The following is a 19,464-nucleotide window of genomic DNA, read 5'->3' as shown; positions in this document are numbered from 1 at the left end:
TAGAAAGGAGAAGTTAATTTAATAGATATTTCAGGGAGAAACTGACCAGAGTTTAGTGACCCGTAAGGTGGTGGGGGGCAGGCAGAAAGCAGAGGAACGATGGATGAATCTAACTTCAGCAACTGGGCAGCTAGTGATGCCAATGAATAAATGATGGTGATAAGGCCATCACATCTGGTGGATGGTCTTGTCTGCGTCCTGGCTTGGGTGTTCAAAGAGCAGTGGGCAACTGGCCAGCTCAGGGGACAGGGGCAAAAATCTTAAACAGCTAATCCTTAACTCTTGGTCCAGGTGTCACCAGCCTGAGTTCTTATTCATTTCTCACTCTTGGTTGGGAGTTATTTGAGTCAGGGAGAAGACATTCTAAGTTCTAAATTAACTCTCACTAGATCACGTCTATCACTTCTGACCAACAAATAGCCAGGCTGCCCCACGGCAGGCCATTGCGAGCATCTGTCACCTCCTTCCTAAAGCCTTGTTTGTTGTTCCCCAATATCTTTCCAAGGCAGTTGGACTTTTGTATTTGTCTGACAGTCTCCTCAAACATCAAAGTCAAGATGTGTGCTGTAACAAGAAGATCAGGGTTTATTATTTTTACCTCTTGTTAAAAGTGAGCGATACATTTGATTTTCAAAAAAATGTAATAATGTCTATTGTTTTTCATGCAGAAAACCTTTGTCATGTGCTACTTCTTTTAATGCTTTCATTTGAGACACAAGAAGCAGAACTAATATTTCAAGTCTGCATTTAATAAATGGCTAAAAAATACATACAGATTCCAGATATTGAGGATATTAAAAACACTCAAGAAGTAATAATGTGTGATGTGTTTAAATATTTGAAATACCAACTCAAAAAACAATTTTCTAATGTATATGGGGAAGCTTGCATTCACTTAAATTAATTCTTTCATCCAATAATTTCAAATCTGGGAGAAAATAATCTAAAAGACATACATAGTTATATACACAGAGATATTTATCTCAGTGCTATTTATATTATGGGGAAAAAAGAGACAAAGGGAAAAAATCTAAATATTCAAAAGCCAGGGAATGTGGTCAAATACAACATACTGTAACTATACAATGGAATATTATGTTTGCCATTAAAATGATATTTACATTTTAATAACAAGGTTAATACTTATGAAGGTATGCAATGTAAGAAATGGATAAATATTTGGTATGGATGGGATCATTAATGCACACACGGATGAAAAAAAGATGTTACCTATTATTTGTAGTTACTTCAAAGTACAGGAGCATAGTAAGATTGTGTGTTGTGTGGTGTGAGTGTGTTATGTGCTGTGTGTTGTACTTTCCAAATTACTGCCATGAACATGAATGACTTTATTTATTAAAAAATATTTTTTTTTACTTTTTATTTTATATTGGAGTATAGTTGATTAACACTGTTGTGTTAGTTTCAGGCATACAGCAAAGTGATTCAGTCATACATATACATGTATCTATTCTTTTTCAGGTTCTTTTCCCATTTAGGTTATTACAGAATATTGAGCAGAATTCCCTGGGCTATACAGTAGGTGCTTGCTGGCTATCTATTTTAAATATAGCCATGTGTACATGTCAGTCCCAAACTCCCAGTATATCCCTCCCTCCACCCTTCCCCCCGGTAACCAAAAGTTCATTCTCTAAGTCTGTGAGTCTGTTTCTATTTTGTATATAAGATATGGAAGCAACCTAAATGTCCATCGACAGATGAATGGATAAAGAAGATGTGGTACATATATACAATGGAATATTACTCAGCCATTAAAAAGAATGAAATAATGCCATGAGTGACTTTTATTAAAAAAAAAAAAAAAAGCATTCACACTCTCAACTCCAGAGCAGAAGGAGGCAGAAGCCTGTCCCTGGGAAAAAGAAGCAGAAGGTCAGGACAAGGACCACTATTGTTGGAAGTTAAAGGAAGGCTGCTTTGGGCTCAGCATGAGGAAGATTGCTCTGTAAAGCTGGCAATAACCAAATGGTTATTTTCTTAAAGAAGCAGGCCTGCTCTCTAGTAATGAGAGGAAGTCTTTCGGGGAACCAGATGTGAGGGAAGGATCCCTTCAAACTCTTGGGTTCTCTGGTTTAGGGAATCCAAGTGCTCTATAACTCAGCAGAAGTTTGCTTTTTCTCTACAGAAAAGATTTTTTTTTCTTTTGTTATTTGCATAATATTGATAAATCTCACATTCCTGCCAAGAGGAATGAAAAACCCTGTCATTTCTGCCTTCCTGAAAAAAGAAAATGGAATTTAGAATGAGTATTGGCCTCTTATTAAACTAAATTTCAGCTCTCTAGCTTTGAAGCTGCATAGGATCTCATGGAGAATATTTCTGCAGCCCCTGTGCAGGTGATTCAAGCTTGGAACTAACCCAGTCAATCCAGACCCCACTGGAGGGCTCTCTATGGTCCCACATGGAAATGTTTGGTCCCCATATTTTTTCTCCTGGTGGGCTAGGGTCCTGTCTCCAACCACCTGCCTCCTGCTTCATGTTTTCACATCAGCTTTTCAGTCCTGTGCCCAACTGCTTAGGGCCCGGAACATGGTTAGGGATCTAATAAAAAAAAAAAACTTCCTAATATAGCAATGGAATTAATGTGGTCTCCTTTTCAAGTAATCTACTTCGATGTGCTGGGGTTTTCTTGCGATGGGTGGATAAGAGGGAAAGTGGTGGCTAGTGGGGGAGGGAGTTTTATATCTGCGGACCTTTGGGGGGTCCACAAATCTAAGGCCACATCTAGTGTGGGTTCAAGAGCAGCCAGTTTTGTGAAATCCCATTTTTATAAAAATATTAGCTTTTAGGTCAGTCTGCTAATTTTTTAGTATCTTCTGTTATTTTCTTTTCCTTTCAAGAAATGTCCTGACCTTTTCCTCACACTTAGTTGAAAATTGCATTGCATCCTCTGTGAACACTTACTTAGAGGTGTGGCTTTCCACAATACTGATTCAGGAGGAGTGCTAGCAAGGCACAACGATTTTGTTCTTCCCTAAGTGAGCAGAGAGATCCATCTGAAAGTTACATTTTACTTGTCTGCTTTGTACAGATGACTCTGTTTTTGATAAATATCTGATAAATTGGCAATTTTTATTTCAACCTGAAAGGGGAAAAGCAATGGCTCTAATAAGCAACATTCACTGACAAATAGTAGCAATAAAAATGTCTACAGCTTCAATACCGTGTAGAATTGAGGTTCTGGCATCTTTCTGAATTGTGGTCTTCCAGGCTGATGACCTGCTATGTTTTGTCTGTGAGATAGTGTGTGTGTATGTGCAAAGAAGGAAAAAAATCAAAGCAATGTATCTTAACAATGTATTTTTTTTGCCCATAGGATTATTACTGATAAAAATAATTTGGTCCTGCCCACTTACCCCACAGGAGGTTCTAGTAGGACAAAGCTTTTTAAAGGCTGTTGTATTTACTCCCCTACCTCCCAGCAGAGGAACAGGAACTGACATATAATAGATATATGTTGAATGAATCAGTGAATTAATAAAATATTATTATGATATATTAACTTTGGTCAGTGCCGCTGAAATAAATTACTATGCTACTCTGGGACTTTTGACAGGACATACTGGGTTGTCTGAGGTACGTTCCATATTTTCTCTGTGTTGTCGAGACTAGTGGAATTTTAGAGCGTTCACATATTTTAATCACTCATTGAGTTCATCAGTTCCTACAAAATGATGTGGCAGAAAAGAAGGAGAGTAGGTGAAGATATGGGTTGTAGCCCTACACCTGGAATAGCTCACCTAGCTTCTTAATGTTTGTTACCTCACTGGCAAAGAACACTACCTTTTCTATCTGATTTTAACACGTTTGATGCTAGAAAAAAATTGTATATGAAAGAATGTTTGTAAAAATAGGATGCTTGTAAATGTTCACTATAAATTGCGTAAGATATCTTTACAAAATAGAGGGTGTCCCTTTATAAATCCTCTATATTCAACTGCTTAAGAATGTCACAAAATTGGAGAAAAAGAGGATGAAGATGTGATGATTAGTCTGATTTATCAATTTGGCTAGGCTATAGTACCCAGTTCTTTAATCAAATACTAATCTAACTGTTGCTCTGAAGGTATTCTGTAGACCTGGTTACCATCTGTAATCAGATGACTTTAAGAGATTACCCTGGATAATGTGAGTGGGCTTCATCCAATCAGTTGAAAGGCTTTAAGCAAAAAGTGAGTTGTCTTGAAAAGAGAATTCTGATTCAAGACTACAGTATCAAATTTTGCCTGAGTTTCCAGCCTGTTAGACCTATGAATTTTGGACATGGCAGCTCCCACAGTCATGTGAGCCAATTCCTTAAAATAAATCCATATATATATGTATATGCACATGTGTAGGTGTATGTATATGTATACAGATGGTCCCAGACTTTGGATGGTTTGACTTACGATTTTTCAACTTTACAAATGGTGTAAAAGTGAAACGCATTCAGTAGAGCTGTACTTCAAATTTTGATCTTTTCCCTGGGCTGGTGATATGCAATCCGGTAGATCCTCTCTCATGATGCTGGGCAGCGGTAGCAATCCATAGCTCCCAGTTAGCCATTGCTCACGAGAGTAAACAACCGATATGCTTACGTCTATTGTGCACCCAGACAACCATTCTGCTTTTCACTTTCAGCACAGTATTTAATAAATTACAAGAGATATTCAACACTTTATTATAAAATAAGCTTTGTGTTAGATGATTTTGCCCAACCTTAGGCTAATGGAAGTGTTCTGAGCACATTTGAGGTAAGCTAGTCTAAGCTACAATGTTCAGTAGGTCAGGTGTATTAAATGCATTTCAGACTTAAAATATTTTCAACTTAGGATGGGTTTATCAGGACGTAAGCTAAGAAAGACCTGCCTGTATATATGTATTGGTTTTGTTTTCCTAGAGACCCCTGATGATACAGGGAAAGAGTGGGCAGAGAAGAAAAGTCATATTTGGTAAATGTTTTCCACTTTATAGTAGTTTTTCAAACCTAGTAACATTTCTGATGTTTGGTAGTATCTAAATTACACAAAAAATACATATATGTGAATCAGGAAATTTATGAGGCATTGCAGTTTAAAGTGCACAGCTGCTCTGCTAACAATTTAGGCAATGGGAATCCCTAGAGTTATCTGAGCGGCGACCCTACACCTCAGATCATACTCCAATAAAGATGTTAAAAAAAAAATCACATGGTGGATAAGTGTGCAGACAATAGAACACAGCTGCCAGGAATCAAATATTAGCTACATATTGAACAAATTAGGTGATCTTGGGCTATTTGCTTAATCTCTCTCGTATTAAATTTTTGATCTGTAAAATTAAAATGATAATACCTACCCTCTAAAATAAAAAACAAACAAACAAACAAAACAAACAAACAAAATTTCCAAATGTTTTGAAGCCCAGACTCCTGTTACTAGCACTGTGCTGTCAGTCTGCCAAATGGGAAGTACCTCACAACTGCACAGAGGCTCCCCTGGGTATTTAAGTAAAGACGAGTACATTAATAGAGTTAGTTTTGCAGAATATAATATATGGATTCTTTTTAGAAGCAGAGAACTGCAATGCATGCAGACCTAAACAAACAAAACAAGTGAAGTTTGGGGGAGAAAAACAAACAAACAAACTTGCTTTGAACAGCAGGAGACGACGTTTTGGCAGCTGAGCAGGGCAAGAGCTTCATGAGCCGCTCTTTAATGCTGCGCTTGGTGCTGTTCTGAGTGTAGAGGAAACCTAGAAGATACGGGATGGGTTCTGTTAATGCTGTCTGCAGAGAGAAACTCAGGCATGCTGCAGGGTGTGTCAGCAGACGCCGGGCAGGCAGGATCTGAGAGCAGCCATCCTCTCAGGCAGAGGGTTGGGATCCCAGAAGGAAAAAATTAAATCCTTGTTTTCCCTTTGCTTTTCTCACTTTTTAGGTTTTCTTTATGTTGCATTAGATCACGATTACCCCATGAAAAAAGAATCATGCAAATATATCTTCTGAGTGGCAAAAATAAAATTTGCTGGCTTTTCTTGGTCTTAAATTGGGAATAGAACAAATATCACTAAAAAAGTTAACTGGATTGAAATTTCAATATTGAAACCAGTATTAAGGGCCCACGTGACAATTTGGTGCATGCATTGCTCCCCATCTTTGATTCCAGAGGAGTGGGTGCTCTGCATAAATCATTCACATCACAATCATCTGTTAGTACTTTTGCCTTCCCTGAAAGTGAGAAAATAGATGTCCTTCATACACAGCTTCATTAGCATAAGCTGACGTGCCCAGAGATGGGACATCCTTCATATATTCACATGTGGACATAAATGGATGGGGCTCATTCAAACAGAGTGATTGCAAAAGAAACAAGGTGTGTTCACAAAACGTTAACCCAGGAGTAGACGGAGCAGTATTTGTGACTTCAGATAGTTGGAGACGACTCAAGAAAAATCAGTAGTGACCCAGTGGGCAAGCTAGCAAGTGCCTGAAAAACTATTGGTGTCAGGAGTCACACTTGTTCAGCTCAGCACCAACTTGCCCACTCTGAGTGACCAGAAGCCTGAATTTGCATGTTGCTATATATATATTGCCTCCCTAAGTATAAAGCAACAGCAAAAAGACCAATTTAAATCAAGGTTAGACCATCTTTATAATATGAACATGGCAAATGTATCTCTTGTTGCTTTTCTACTTTATAATTCCCATCTTAGGAATTATAAAGAGTCCTGACTGCAAGGCTACTGATCTATTTCCCTTTGGAGCTATTCATCCTACCATTGGTGTCCACTGGCTAAAAAACCTGATAGATCTCTTGTGTTGGGCTGACAGCAAACTAGTAGCTACGAAAATCACATCAGATCATTTACATACTTAAAAGCCCCCTAAAACCTTCATGAAAAAAATCCACACTTTCTACCACAGACCCCAATCCCTGCATGATCTGGCCCTGTCTCACTCTGACAGCATTGTCCACCACCCTCCCTGTCTTAGACCATCAGCCACTGGCCATGCCACCCTTCTCGCCTTTGTTGAAACTCACACAACAGGTCCCTCCTCTCCCCTTGACACATATGGTGTGAAATATCTTGCTTACTTGATATGCCAAGTGCTGGTTGAGAGTCTGGCACATAAGAAGAGATCAATAAATGTCTGACAAATGAGTGAATAGATTCACTTTCAATACCAAAATAAGACCCGATCTCATTACCTAGATTAGTATCTAAGGGAGCTTTTAAACTTGTGAAATAAGTCTGATTTACATAAAACAGAGTCTAGTTGGCTTCTTCGTATATTTCTAAAGAGACATGTCCATCTAAGTGTCCTCTCCTTTGTAAATGTGTCTGGAGCATGATGATTTTGCTTTAGTTTCTCAAGCAGGACATTCTGCTTCTTCCATTCACGTTCTTTCAAACCTCTGTGCCACTGTATGCGCAGTCTGGTGGGTCCTTCACCAATTTTCAACTTCTACCTGCTCGTGCAGCCTTCAAAACTCTGTTCAAACACACTTGCCTTGGTAAACTTTCCCTGTCATGTTTGCAGCCTTCCCCATAGAAGAATGACCCACCTCCCTCCTCTGCTCTATCTTCTCTATTGCCCCTGTATCACACCCCATTGCTCTGGGTATCGTCCCCTCTTGCTGATTGAGACCCTATCCTGACAAGGAGTTAGAGAGAAGGTTTTACCAGCCATCTGCAGTAGAAGAGAGACTAGTGTTACCTCCTACCCAACTTCTTTTCTTCAGATTTGATATCTTGTTGTCTAGTCCAACTCTACAAACATGCCTGAAACTGGCATGTGTCAGACTCTCAAGAAATATTTGCTGGTTGCTTGATTTCCTCCTTTTCCCTTAATTTCTGATATCTGCCAAGCTCACTCTCTCTGTGACAGCTTCCTGGACCCTCAGGCCTGGGTGTGGGAAAGGGACCTTTCTGCTTCCCAGGTACTTAAGTATTAATGTTACATTCCCTGTCCCCACCTCCAATTTGGTAATTAATGATGTTCTTCCCTGGAGCATCTTCTGAACTGTACTTGGGGCTACAAATTTTACAGGTTGCTGTTTTCAGTCAGTAGTTAAAAGTCTTAGATTTCAGTAGTGACCTTGGGCAGATTATTAAATTTCTCAGGGTGTCTGTCTTTTCTTTATAAAACAAACAAAGACTTTATACTACAGATCTTGGTTGTCAAAACATATTTTTTAAGTCCCTTTTAGGAATATATTTAAATGTAAATTGTATACGGTGGTTTTTATTGTGTTTTCTTCTCAATGAGAGCTTTAGCTAAAAAGCTAAAGAGAGCTTTAGCTCTCCCTTCCTCTCCCTCCCTATCTTTCCTTCTCTGTTATCAGATCATTCCGCTCTTTTCCCCTTATAGTGTCTGAGTGTTCCAGCATGGTAATAAAACAGCCTAGGTAGATCCCAGTGCTATATGATTTTGGGTAAGTATTTAATCTCTCTGAATCTCAGTTTCCTCATCAATAAAATGGATTAGTAATAGTATCTACCTCATAATGGTGTTAGAAGCTAATGAGATAATATATAAAGCATTTAGCACAGTGGCTATTCCTAACGTACACTCAGTGAATGTTAGGTATCAAATTTTTTCAGTCCTTCAGTGTACCCCTCAGGTCCTTTCCACATGCTATTATCTCTCTCTGAAATTTTGTTTTATTTCATTGTGGCCTAGTTAACTTCTGCTCTGTCATACTTGAGATTTCAGTTCAATAATCACTTTCTGAGGAAAACTTTACATGGCAGACCAAACTAGGTTATGAACAGCTTTACTCTATACTCTATAATTTCCTGTGTTTCTCCTTCATAGCCTTCTCACAAATATAATTAAAACAATTGATGATACAATTATGTATTTGACATGTCTTCCCTACTGCAATGTAAGATTGAAGATTTTTACCTCCAGCCTTTAGAGAGTAAATAAATATTATTGGAAGTATTATCTCACCATGAGCAACCATATAACTGGCAAGTTACATGCGTACCTCAGAGACATTGCAGATTCTGTTCCAGACCACTGCAATAAAGTGAATGCCACAATAAAATGAGTCACATAAATTTTTGTTTCCCAGTGCCATCATCTGACAACCCAGTGTTGCACAAACCTTCAATTTGTAAAAAAAAAAAAAAAAAAAGCAATAGCTGTGAAGTGCAATAAAATGAGGTATGCCTGTATATGAGGCAACTGTTTTTAAGCACTGAACAACAAGCAATGTAGAACAGTGGTACTGGAGAGAAAAACCCAAGAGGTGAGATCCACAATGCCCAGCTCCCTCTGCCTGGGGGCATTTTCTTTCCAGAGTTCAGAGAGGTGGAGTGCATGCTCACTGTGCTGAGGTGGCAGAGACTGGAGTTTGCAGGGCAAGGTGCCGAAGAAGAGAGAACTGTTATGTGTGTCAGAGGGGAGGAGCTGTGTGAAAATTAAATGAATGTGGGTAATTGTGATGGTTAATTGTATGTGTCAACATAACTGGGCTAAAAGTTGTCCAGATAGCTGGCAAAACGTTATCTCTGGGTATGTCTGTGAGGATGTTTCTAGAATAGATTAGCAATTTAATTGGTAGACTGAATAAAAAAAGATCACATTCATCAGTGCTGGTGGGCATCATCCAATAGGTTGAGGGCTTGAACAGAACAAAAAAGTAGAGGAAGGCGGATTTGTTCTCTGCCTGAGTTCAGACGTCTATTTTCTCCTGCCTTCAGACATTGGTGCTCCTGGTTCTCAGGTCTTTTGACTCTGACTGGGACTTACATCATTGGCTCCCCTGGTTCTCAGGCCTTTGAGTCTGGACTGGAATTATACCATCAGCTTTCCCGGGCCTCTAGCTTTCAGATGGTAGATTGTGGGACTTCTCAGCCTTTGTAATTGAATGAGCCAATCTTTCAAAATAAGTGTCTTTCTGTTTATCTGTATATATCCTCTTGGTTCTGTTTCTCTGGAAAACACTGACTAATACAGTCATTGACCAAGGGCTGGGTGATGCATGCTCAGGGACAGACTTCATAATACTCAGCAAGCAGAAGCTGCTATAGGACTGAGAACTGAATGGAGATATCAGAAATTGTACAGTGCTGCAAGATGTTGGAGTTCTTGCCCAGGCTCCCCACAAAAAATAAATAAATAAATAAAAAGGAAGAGGAAAAAAAGAGAGAAAGAAGGAAAGAAAGAAATTGCACTGTGCATTGAGCACCTCTGGAATGCACTGGAGAGCTCAGAAAGACTATGCTTTTGGAGAAAGTATCATTTCCCAGAGTAAGAGCCACACCCTATAACTAAGTATAGCATCAAAATTGACCTATCTTAACATATAATAGACCCGAACTTGGCAACACCAAAAGTGCTAGCAACTGTGGAAAGCCTTCCAGAGGAATACTCAACACACTTTAAAAGAAGATAACACAATCTAAACTCCCTACAGTGTACTATAACAATGTCCATCATGCTACCAAGCATTAGTAGACATGTGAAGGAGTACAAAAATGTGACCCATACTCAAGATTTTTTAAAAAGCAGTCAATAGAAACTCACCCTAGGATGACATAGATGTTGGACTTTAAAGAAAAAATTAGCCATAATAAGTAAACAGGTGAAACATTTTAGCAGTGAAAATAAAATTACAAAAGGAACCAAATGGAAATTTTAGATGTGAAAAGTAAGATATCTAAAATGAAAGAGCTTTTCGAGATGGGCTTAACAGCACATTGGGGATGACTGAGAAAAGAGTTAAGAGCTTGAATGGAGATGGAAAGAGACAAATCATCCAACCTGAATAACAGAGAGGAAAAGAGATTAAAAAGAGATTAAAAAATCACTAGTTCCTTAGTGATTTGTGAGACAATATCAAATAGTCTAACATGAATGTAGTTAGAGAACCAAATGAGATAGAAGAGAAAAATTAGAAAAATAAATGGCCAAAACATTCCAAATTTGTTTATAAACATCAATGTACATATCCAAGAAACTTGAACCTCAATCAAGATAAATACAAGATGTATCACATAGACAGGTCATAGTCAAATTATTGAAAAAAATTAGAAAACTAAAAAAAAACAGACTAAAAAGATGTGTTATAGAGGTTAAATAATATAAGAATGGTTTTCCATCAGAAACAATAGATGACAGAAAACAATGGAATAAGTTCTGGGGGGAATAAAAAGACTTTCAACCCAGAATTCTATATTCAGTGAAAATAGTTTTTTTGAGAATAAAGATGAAATAAAGATATTTTCAGATAAACTAAAGCTGACAGAAATCATAGCTACTAGACCCGTATTACCAGCAATTATAAAGGAATTTCTTCAGGCTGAAAGGAAATTACATGATATGAAAAGTTAGATGTACAGGTAGAAATAAAGAGCACTGGAAATTGAAAATATGTGAATAAATATAAAATATTATCTCATTTTTCTCTTATTTGTTTAAAACAACCAAAAAATACTGTGGGGTTTATTTCATTTGTAGATATTACATTTCTGACAATAATAGCATAAAGTATGGGGGAAAGTAAATGAAATTTTACTGTTGTACATTTTACACAAAGTGGGACAATATTACCTGTAAATAGTCTGAATAAGTGAAGAAGACAGATTACAATTTCTAGATGCTAGGAAAACAAATGAAAATAATAAAAGGAAGTGCAGTCAAAATTCCAATTGAGGAAGTAAAATGTAATATCAAAAATATTTGGTTAACCCCAAAGAAGTCAGAGACAGAAGAACAGAGAAGCAGGGAGAATATATAAGACAGTAGGCTTACTCTCAACCATATCATGAAACCAGAAACCCAATCTTTTTTATTCACTACTGTATCCCCATTACTTTCCACAGTTCCTAAAATATAAAGAGTGTTCAATCAATATCTAATGAAAGCATGAAATCAGACTCTATGTCTTACGACACGGTCTCAAAATGTGCAGATTGGCTGCATGTCTGTAATTGGCAGATGTATTTGGAATCTGCATGGGGGTATACATCCTCACAGCATGTGAAGCGGTGTCCTTCCCACACTCCAACTGGACAGCTGTGTATGAAGGCACTCTACTAAGAATGCTATGGACTGCATTCCCCAGCCAATAACACTGAAAGAAGATTGATGTTGAAGGTAGGTCGACCAGCAAAATGTCTTAGTATGGAGGGCAATTTACCCCCATAGAAACCAAATACTCTTTGATAGATTAATTGCATCACATAAATATTTATTTATTCATTTATTTTAAAAGCACTTATTATAATGCATATATTGTAAATAGTGTTTGTTGTAGAATTGTATGTACACAGTGGTCATATAAGAAAACGTCCCTGTTCTCTGGGGTCTAACCAACTACACTGATGGTAACATCTATTATATTACATGACTGATTTATTAGTTTCTTTTATTAAACCTGCATTCTCTGAGGGACGAATTCTATTTGTTCCTTATTTCACTTATTCAAAAAACATTTATTGAATGCCTTCACTGTGCTTTGTACTATCCCAGGTGCTGGGAATACTTCAGTGATTAAACCAGACAAAAATTCCGGCTTTAATCGATCTTACATTAGAGTCAAGGAAGAAGAAGTAATAAACAAAAATAAATAGAAAAATATAAAATTTGTTAGATTGAAAGCAGGGCTGAGGCCTACTGGGGAATAGGTTGGGAGGTGGGATGAGGAAGACTTGTAATTTTTTTTTTTTTTTTTTTTTTTGGTGGTATGCAGGCCTCTCACTGCTGTGGCCTCTCCCGTTGCGGAGCACAGGCTCTGGATGCGCAGGCTCAGCGGCCATGGCTCACGGGCCCAGCCACTCCGCGGCATGTGGGATCTTCCCGGACCAGGCCATGAACCCGTGTCCCCTGCATCGACAGGTGGACTCTCAACCACTGCGCTACCAGGGAAGCCCAAGACTTGTAATTTTAAATGTGGTGGCCAGGGAGGTTTCATTGGAGTGATTTTTTAGCAAAAATACCTAATGAGCTGAGAAAGTTTCTTACCCTATTTTGATTATTAGCAACTAGCACAGTGTATTACATATATCAGGCACTAATATATATATATATATTTATTGAGTGATTAATCTTACTCATTTATTAATTTATTCAATTAATATTTATTGACACCTACAATGGACAGATGAATACCTTAAATTAATTGGCTATATAAACTGCTGAATCCAATAATCTATAACAAATTTATTGCCTTACAAATCAAAATTAAGTCAACTCTCTTATCCCTGCAATTAGAAGTTACTCCAGTCTCCTAGGGCCCTAGTGCTTCAGAAATCATGAAAGAAAGGAATACAAACCAAAGAATAAAAAGTAAGTGTGCAAGCAAGTAGGCCACTTTAAATCATGATGTAACTGAATGAAAGTGCATTCATTTTTACCAATGCGAAAGGTTTCATCTTACAAAGCCTGACATTACGGAGAACCAATCAGCCCATCATCACTCTGGTTGCTCTGTATTTCTGACCCTTCCACATCTCAAAGGTGTATATGCAAGTGGTCATTCTTCACAGACTGCTTTTCCTGTTACACAAAGAAATGCCATTACATGTAAATGTCAGGCTTCAGGGATGAGTGATGGGCCATGAATTATGAACTTAATAAGTAACTATGATGGTAATAGAAGTGGTAATTTCACCATAATGAGAATTATGCTCATCTTCCTCCTTTTTCTAGGCTAGCTGATAGCAAAAATGAGTATTTCCTGTGGCTTTGAATGGGAATAAAGGCTCCTGCCCCAGAATTCACAGCCCTGTTCAAGCTTCCATCTTGTGCTTTTGAATTATAGATGATGTTTTTATTCCTGGATCCTAAGCCTGTGGATGTCTGGTGGAGGAAAATGGCTAATAATGTTTCCACAGACATGGTGTCTTCCATGAATCAATAACTATGACAAAATCACCGGGCATTGCAGTGGCACGGTGATCCTGCCTGTATGTCCTTTGAATTGGTGACAAGCTGATTCATGAGCAGTGACATGCTGCTGGACTAGGAAGCACAATCTTCACTGGTCACAAATGGGAATTACCACTCGCAAGTCTATTTTTTAAATGGGTTTGGGGCTCATAAACACACACACACACATACACAGAGTTCATTTTGGCTTTTCAAATTTATTCCTGAAGAAGCAGGGCCCCAGATAATTTGCAGTTTGTACTCTGGTGATGATTCTTGCTGAAAATTGCTGTCAAGATGCACCAATTGTTATCGGATCCTGCAGTCAGCCCACAATTGTAATCATTCACTTTTTTGTTGTTTTTTTGTTTTTGTTTTTGTTTTCACACACACAGACTGTATTTTACTTTTACAAGAGATAAATCAACTGACGCCAAGCATTGTAAATGGATGACCACAACAAAAGCAACAATGATTGCAATTACCAAACATGAAACACGCTCATACTATGTCATAATATTGACATTCAGTCCAGGAATCCTCCACTGTAACAGCTCCTTTACTTTGCAGTCAAAGACATCATGTATGAAGTGTAGCAGCAGGGTTAGTGACTGAAAATCAGGGGAAAATATCTACATTTAATTTTGTAACGATGAATTTGGAGGTATCACACTGACCTTCCTAACTGACCTGCTTTGCTTTGCCTGGTTGTGAAACAAGTTACCTTCTTTATCAGTTAATCCAGAAGAGGGAGCCAGAAAGTGCTTGCATTTGCTGGCAATAATCTATAGAATCTAAATGTAAATAGAGTATATTTGACTCAGAGCTGCCATTTGAAGACACCTGTTTCTCATAAAACGAGTGCGGCCCTGTCAACCTCTTCATCTCTCTCCTGTGTTTCTCCCTGCCTCTGTGTCTCCTTTAGCTTTATCTCTCACTTTCTTCAGTGTTTCTTGCTTCCTTATGTCTGTCTCCCTCTCCATCTCTGTCTCTGTGTTTCTCTGGCTCCATGTCTGTGTTTGTTCTTCTATGTGTCTCTTTGTATTTCTCCTTTCTGTATCTCTGCTCTATCTCTGTCTGTCTCTCTGCCTCTGACTCAGTCTCTCTCTCAAACAAGACAGGGTCCCATTTGATCTTCTTTACCTCTGTGTTGAGCGTGTGCATCATGAAATATTTAGAGAGAGTTTTAGTCAGCTGAGTATAGGATAATCATTGTAAGTTATTGCTAGGCGAATGTCAGTAAACAACTAGATTGTCAAAAGCTCTAACGCTTTCCAAACCAGTACTGAGTGCTTGTGTTTGTCCACGTTTCTGCCCTGCTCTATTGACAATACTAGCCACAGGATGTTAGCAGAAAACAACAACATGGTAAAGGCATCCACTTTCTTTGGGATCCTGTAACGTTCATCATTGAAGCCCAATTGCCCTTTGTTCCTCTGCATAGATTGCCAAAACTGCTTATGTGGTGAGATCTTTCGTGTGGGAGTTGGGAAGTTATCTGGAGTTCCCTATAAGTAAGGTGACAAGACCTCCTGGTTTGCCCAGGACAGTGACAGTTTATGCGTTGTCCTAACATCCCATTTGTTAGCAGCCCCTTTTTGTGTTCAGAAATGTTCTGGTTTAGATGACAAATGATCTGGTCATGCTGGATTAGCAACTGGTAAGGTCCATTCCCACAGAGTAATGTGCAGTCATTGAGGTCATTCCACTGTCGTTGATGTAAATTGTGCAAATTTGTTTTAAAAAATGGTATTTAAAAATAGCTGTAATTAGTAGGAGAGATGAGACAGGGAGCTAAAATATAAATATTTGCATACGATAGAATAGTATTCAGCTTAAAAAAAAGAAGGGGATCTTGCCATGTGTGACAACATGGATGAACCTTGAGGGCATTAGGCAAAGTGAAATAAGCCAGTCACAGAAGGACATGATTCCACTGAGAGGAGGCATCAAGAATAGTCAAGTTCATAGAAGCAGAGAGTAGACTGTTGGTTGCTACGGGCTGGGGGAAGGGGATGGGGAGATGATGTTCAACTGGTATGAACTTCCACTTAACACAAGTTGAAGTAGGTCTGGAGATCTGCTGTACAACATAGCGCTCTGCGGTGCACTTAAAAGTTTAAGGGGCGGGGCTTCCCTGGTGGCGCAGTGGTTGAGAGTCCGCCTGCAGATGCAGGGGACACGGGTTCGTGCTCCGGTCTGGGAGGATCCCACATGCCGCGGAGCGGCTGGGCCCGTGAGCCATGGCCGCTGAGCCTGCGCGTCCGGAGCCTGTGCTCCATAGCGGGAGAGGCCACAACAGTGAGAGGCCCATGTACTGCAGCAAAAAAAAAAAAAAAAAAAAAAAAAAAAATTTAAGGGGCTAGATCCATCTTGTGTGATAAAACAACATAAAAAATGTACCAACATAAAAAAAGTGTAACATAAGAAATGTAAGTAATTTGGGCAACATTTGTAGCAGAAAGACTTGCAGCTTTGGAGTCAGAAAGAACTGGTTTGAATAAGTTCTGCCACTTTTTGTTCGTAAGACTTTGGGAAAGTAACTTAAACTCACTGAGCCTCTTTGATCTCACCTGTATCATGGGAATGATAGTAATGTCAGCCTTTGCTATGTCCTGGGGCATTAGGAGGTTGAAATGAGGTTACATATACATAGCTCCTGGCTTGATAATGTTCTCCTTCTGAAATGTGTTTAATGCTCAGCACCCAACTCAAGAAGGAATATTTCAAAAAGGATAGCAGTACCTTTTTTCGATATAACAGCAATTAAAGCATCCTCCAAATCTCTATCTTGAGTGTTGCCCCTTTAATAATAATTGTATTATAAATATGAATTAAACCTAAATCCAACTGTGCTATTTCTTTTCTTCAAGCTAACACAAATAATCCATTTAAAATAGATAGCTAGTGGAAAGCAGCCGCATAGCACAGGGAGATCAGCTTGTTTCTTGGTGACCACCTAGAGGGGTGGGATAGGGAGGGTGGGAGGGAGATGCAAGAGGGAGGATATATGTATATGTATAGCTGATTCACTTTGTTATACAGCAGAAACTAACACACCATTGTAAAACAATTATACTCCAATAAAGATGTCAAAAAAATTTTTTTAAATATATATATTTTTAAGTGTTTGAATGATTAAGCATTGTATAACTTCAAATTTTCCTTTGGAAAATTTGTATCATTGAGTGAAGTTGAGTCTTCTGATGACAAGAAACCACAAATGAAATTTATAAATTGAGTTATAATAAGATTTGAGATTATAAAGTTTATTTTCTTGTCAGAGTGTTTATTATATAATGAATTTTTCTGCCCCTCCACTACCCCAGTCACATTAATTTTAGTATAGCCTAGGCTACCCTGTTCATTTTATGATTGGCCAGTTACCAGACTACAGCCCTTTAACAACATGCTTGAGAGGATTTTTTCAAAAAAAAAATTAAAAACTGCTTCCTTTTCTTCACTCTACTCAGCTCCTTTTAGTATAAAATCCTATAGCGTCTCATAGTGTGTTATAAGAACTTTGGCTTTTACTTAGCGTGAAATAGGCAAAAGGGAAAGATTTTGAGCAAAATCTTTAGTGAGGTAATCTAACTTAAGTTTCATTCTAGAAATATTCAGTGTTCACCTACTAAGCAGTGTCAAAAACAAACCTAGTTTCTGCTCTCATAAAATTTACAATCCAATGAGGAACATAAATATGAAGAATTAAACAATTAAAACAGAAAAGTCCTTTAGATCTCACTTGAACATGATCTTGCCCTAAGGAAAGGCAGAGATAAATAAAGCCTACAACTGGGGCCTCTAACAACAGTAACAAGAACTTTCTACATGCCAAGTATTATGTAAGGATTGTATCATTTAATCTTTACAAGAACTCCATGTGGCAGATAATATTATGATAGACAAATCACAGGTGAGGCCATTAAGCATAGGGAGATGCATGTAGCTTATAAGTGGCAGGACCAGGATGTAAGCACATGTCCATCTGTCTACCTCCTGGGTCTGACATTCTGACTTCCCTACTGCACTCGTAATGGCTCCAGTAAATAACTAGACTACTTCACTTACTGAGTGTGTCTAACTGTGTAACCTTCAGTTACAGGACATTTGTTTCACTTTGCAGAGCGATTTTTATTTCCTTCCCTGCCCCCTCAGCTAGGTTTCTTAAAACTCATCCTGTCTTGAATATAGAACTGAAAACTTGGTGACCTGCGTTCCTTCACCAGAAATGCTGCCTCTAATTCCATTTTCTGCAGGACATCCATCAAATTCCTGGTGGTATTAAAAAATAATAAGGCAGTTGAAGAGAAGTTTGCACTAGGAAATCCAATTTCTTCATCTGAAAAATAGGGGTAATAATACTTGACACTTACTAATCGCAAGGAAGTTAGGAGATGAATGAGGTAATTGTTTCTGCAAAATCTCATGAATGTAGAAGAAATAACATATAATCCATTATAACTTCCAATGTGAAACACTACTTTCCTATCCCTTTGGGTCACTGTATTCAATCTTGATCTTTCAACAATGTGTTTATTCTATAAAACTATTTGTTCATTAATCTAATGAATAGTATTTACTGAGTATATTATAAGGCAGACCTTGTGCTAGGTGCTTGGGATAAAAATCAAATAAAATATGGAAGGAAGCTAATGTTTACAATTTTGTGAATACCAATTACCTGGTCTTTACTGCTCATGAGAATCAAGAGGGTGGCTTAGAAAAATTAGCCCTGCCTAATCACTCCAGACTAACTGAATCAGGTAACTCAAATGTGAAGCCAAATTTGAGAACCATTGTTCTGTTCTGGACTGATCCCATACCAGACAGATTTTCCAAAGAACTGTAGTTGTACAGTTCTGATATTGCAAACTAGTTGCTTCTACATGGACATTGTCCTGGGTTGAGAATGATCTCTCAGAAATTCATGTTCACACTGAATCTCACAATGTGACCTCATTTGGAAAGAGTTTCTCAGGTGTAATTAGTTAATGAGGTCATAGTGAATTAGGGTGGGCCCTAAATTGAATGACTTGTGTCCTTATAAGAGAAAGGACACCTCTCCCCAACCCCTACCCCCCCACACACAGGGAAGAAGGCCATGCAAAGATGGAGGCAGAGACTTGAGTGAGGCAACTATAAGCCAAGGAAGGCCAGTGATTGCTGTCAACCACCAGAAACTAAGAAACAGGCATGAAATAGATTCTCCTTCAGAGTCTCCAGAAGAAACCACTTATGCTGACACCTTAATTTCAGAATTCTGATCTCCCAAACTCTGAGGGAATAAATTCTTGTTGTTTTAAGCTATCTACTTTGCGGTAATTTATTACAGATGCTCTAGGAAACTAATACAGGCATCAATTAACAGATTTTTAAGAAGGCCAGAAAAAATTGAATTATGCCATAGCCACATATTCATTCTTGACTTTATATATGGAGTCCCTCAAAATATAAGACATGGTGCTATACTTGTGATATCTTCTTAATAGTACTGTTAAGTTTTGCAAATTGCTACTAAGCATATTCCTTCTAGGTAAATTAATCCACTTCACACTACAACTGACTGGATTTCTAACTGTGTGGCAATGCCATGTTCT

At 38.2% G+C, this 19,464-nt stretch overlaps 1 protein-coding gene across 3 annotated transcripts in view; it reads right to left on the bottom strand.

Annotated features, from left to right (window-relative positions):
- KCNIP4 (potassium voltage-gated channel interacting protein 4) overlaps nucleotides 1-19,464 on the bottom strand; it is a gene marked incomplete at its 5' end in the record, with an annotated part of 1,198,624 nt that overhangs the window by 119,704 nt on the left and 1,059,456 nt on the right. For 2 of the 3 annotated variants that reach the window (XM_081253795.1, XM_081253794.1), the window contains one exon: nucleotides 5,628-5,733. The exons of the other annotated variant lie outside the window; for it this stretch is intronic. In XM_081253795.1, the coding sequence (XP_081109921.1) occupies nucleotides 5,628-5,733 (106 nt within the window). The remainder of the gene's footprint in view (nucleotides 1-5,627; nucleotides 5,734-19,464) is intronic. 3 annotated transcript variants of the gene reach the window in all.

This window comes from Mesoplodon bidens (genome assembly GCF_964165515.1).
Source record: "Mesoplodon bidens genome assembly, chromosome: 1".
Lineage (NCBI taxonomy): Eukaryota > Metazoa > Chordata > Mammalia > Artiodactyla > Ziphiidae > Mesoplodon > Mesoplodon bidens.
Note: the sequence above shows the minus strand (reverse complement) of the source record. Positions and strands in the feature narration are given on the sequence as shown.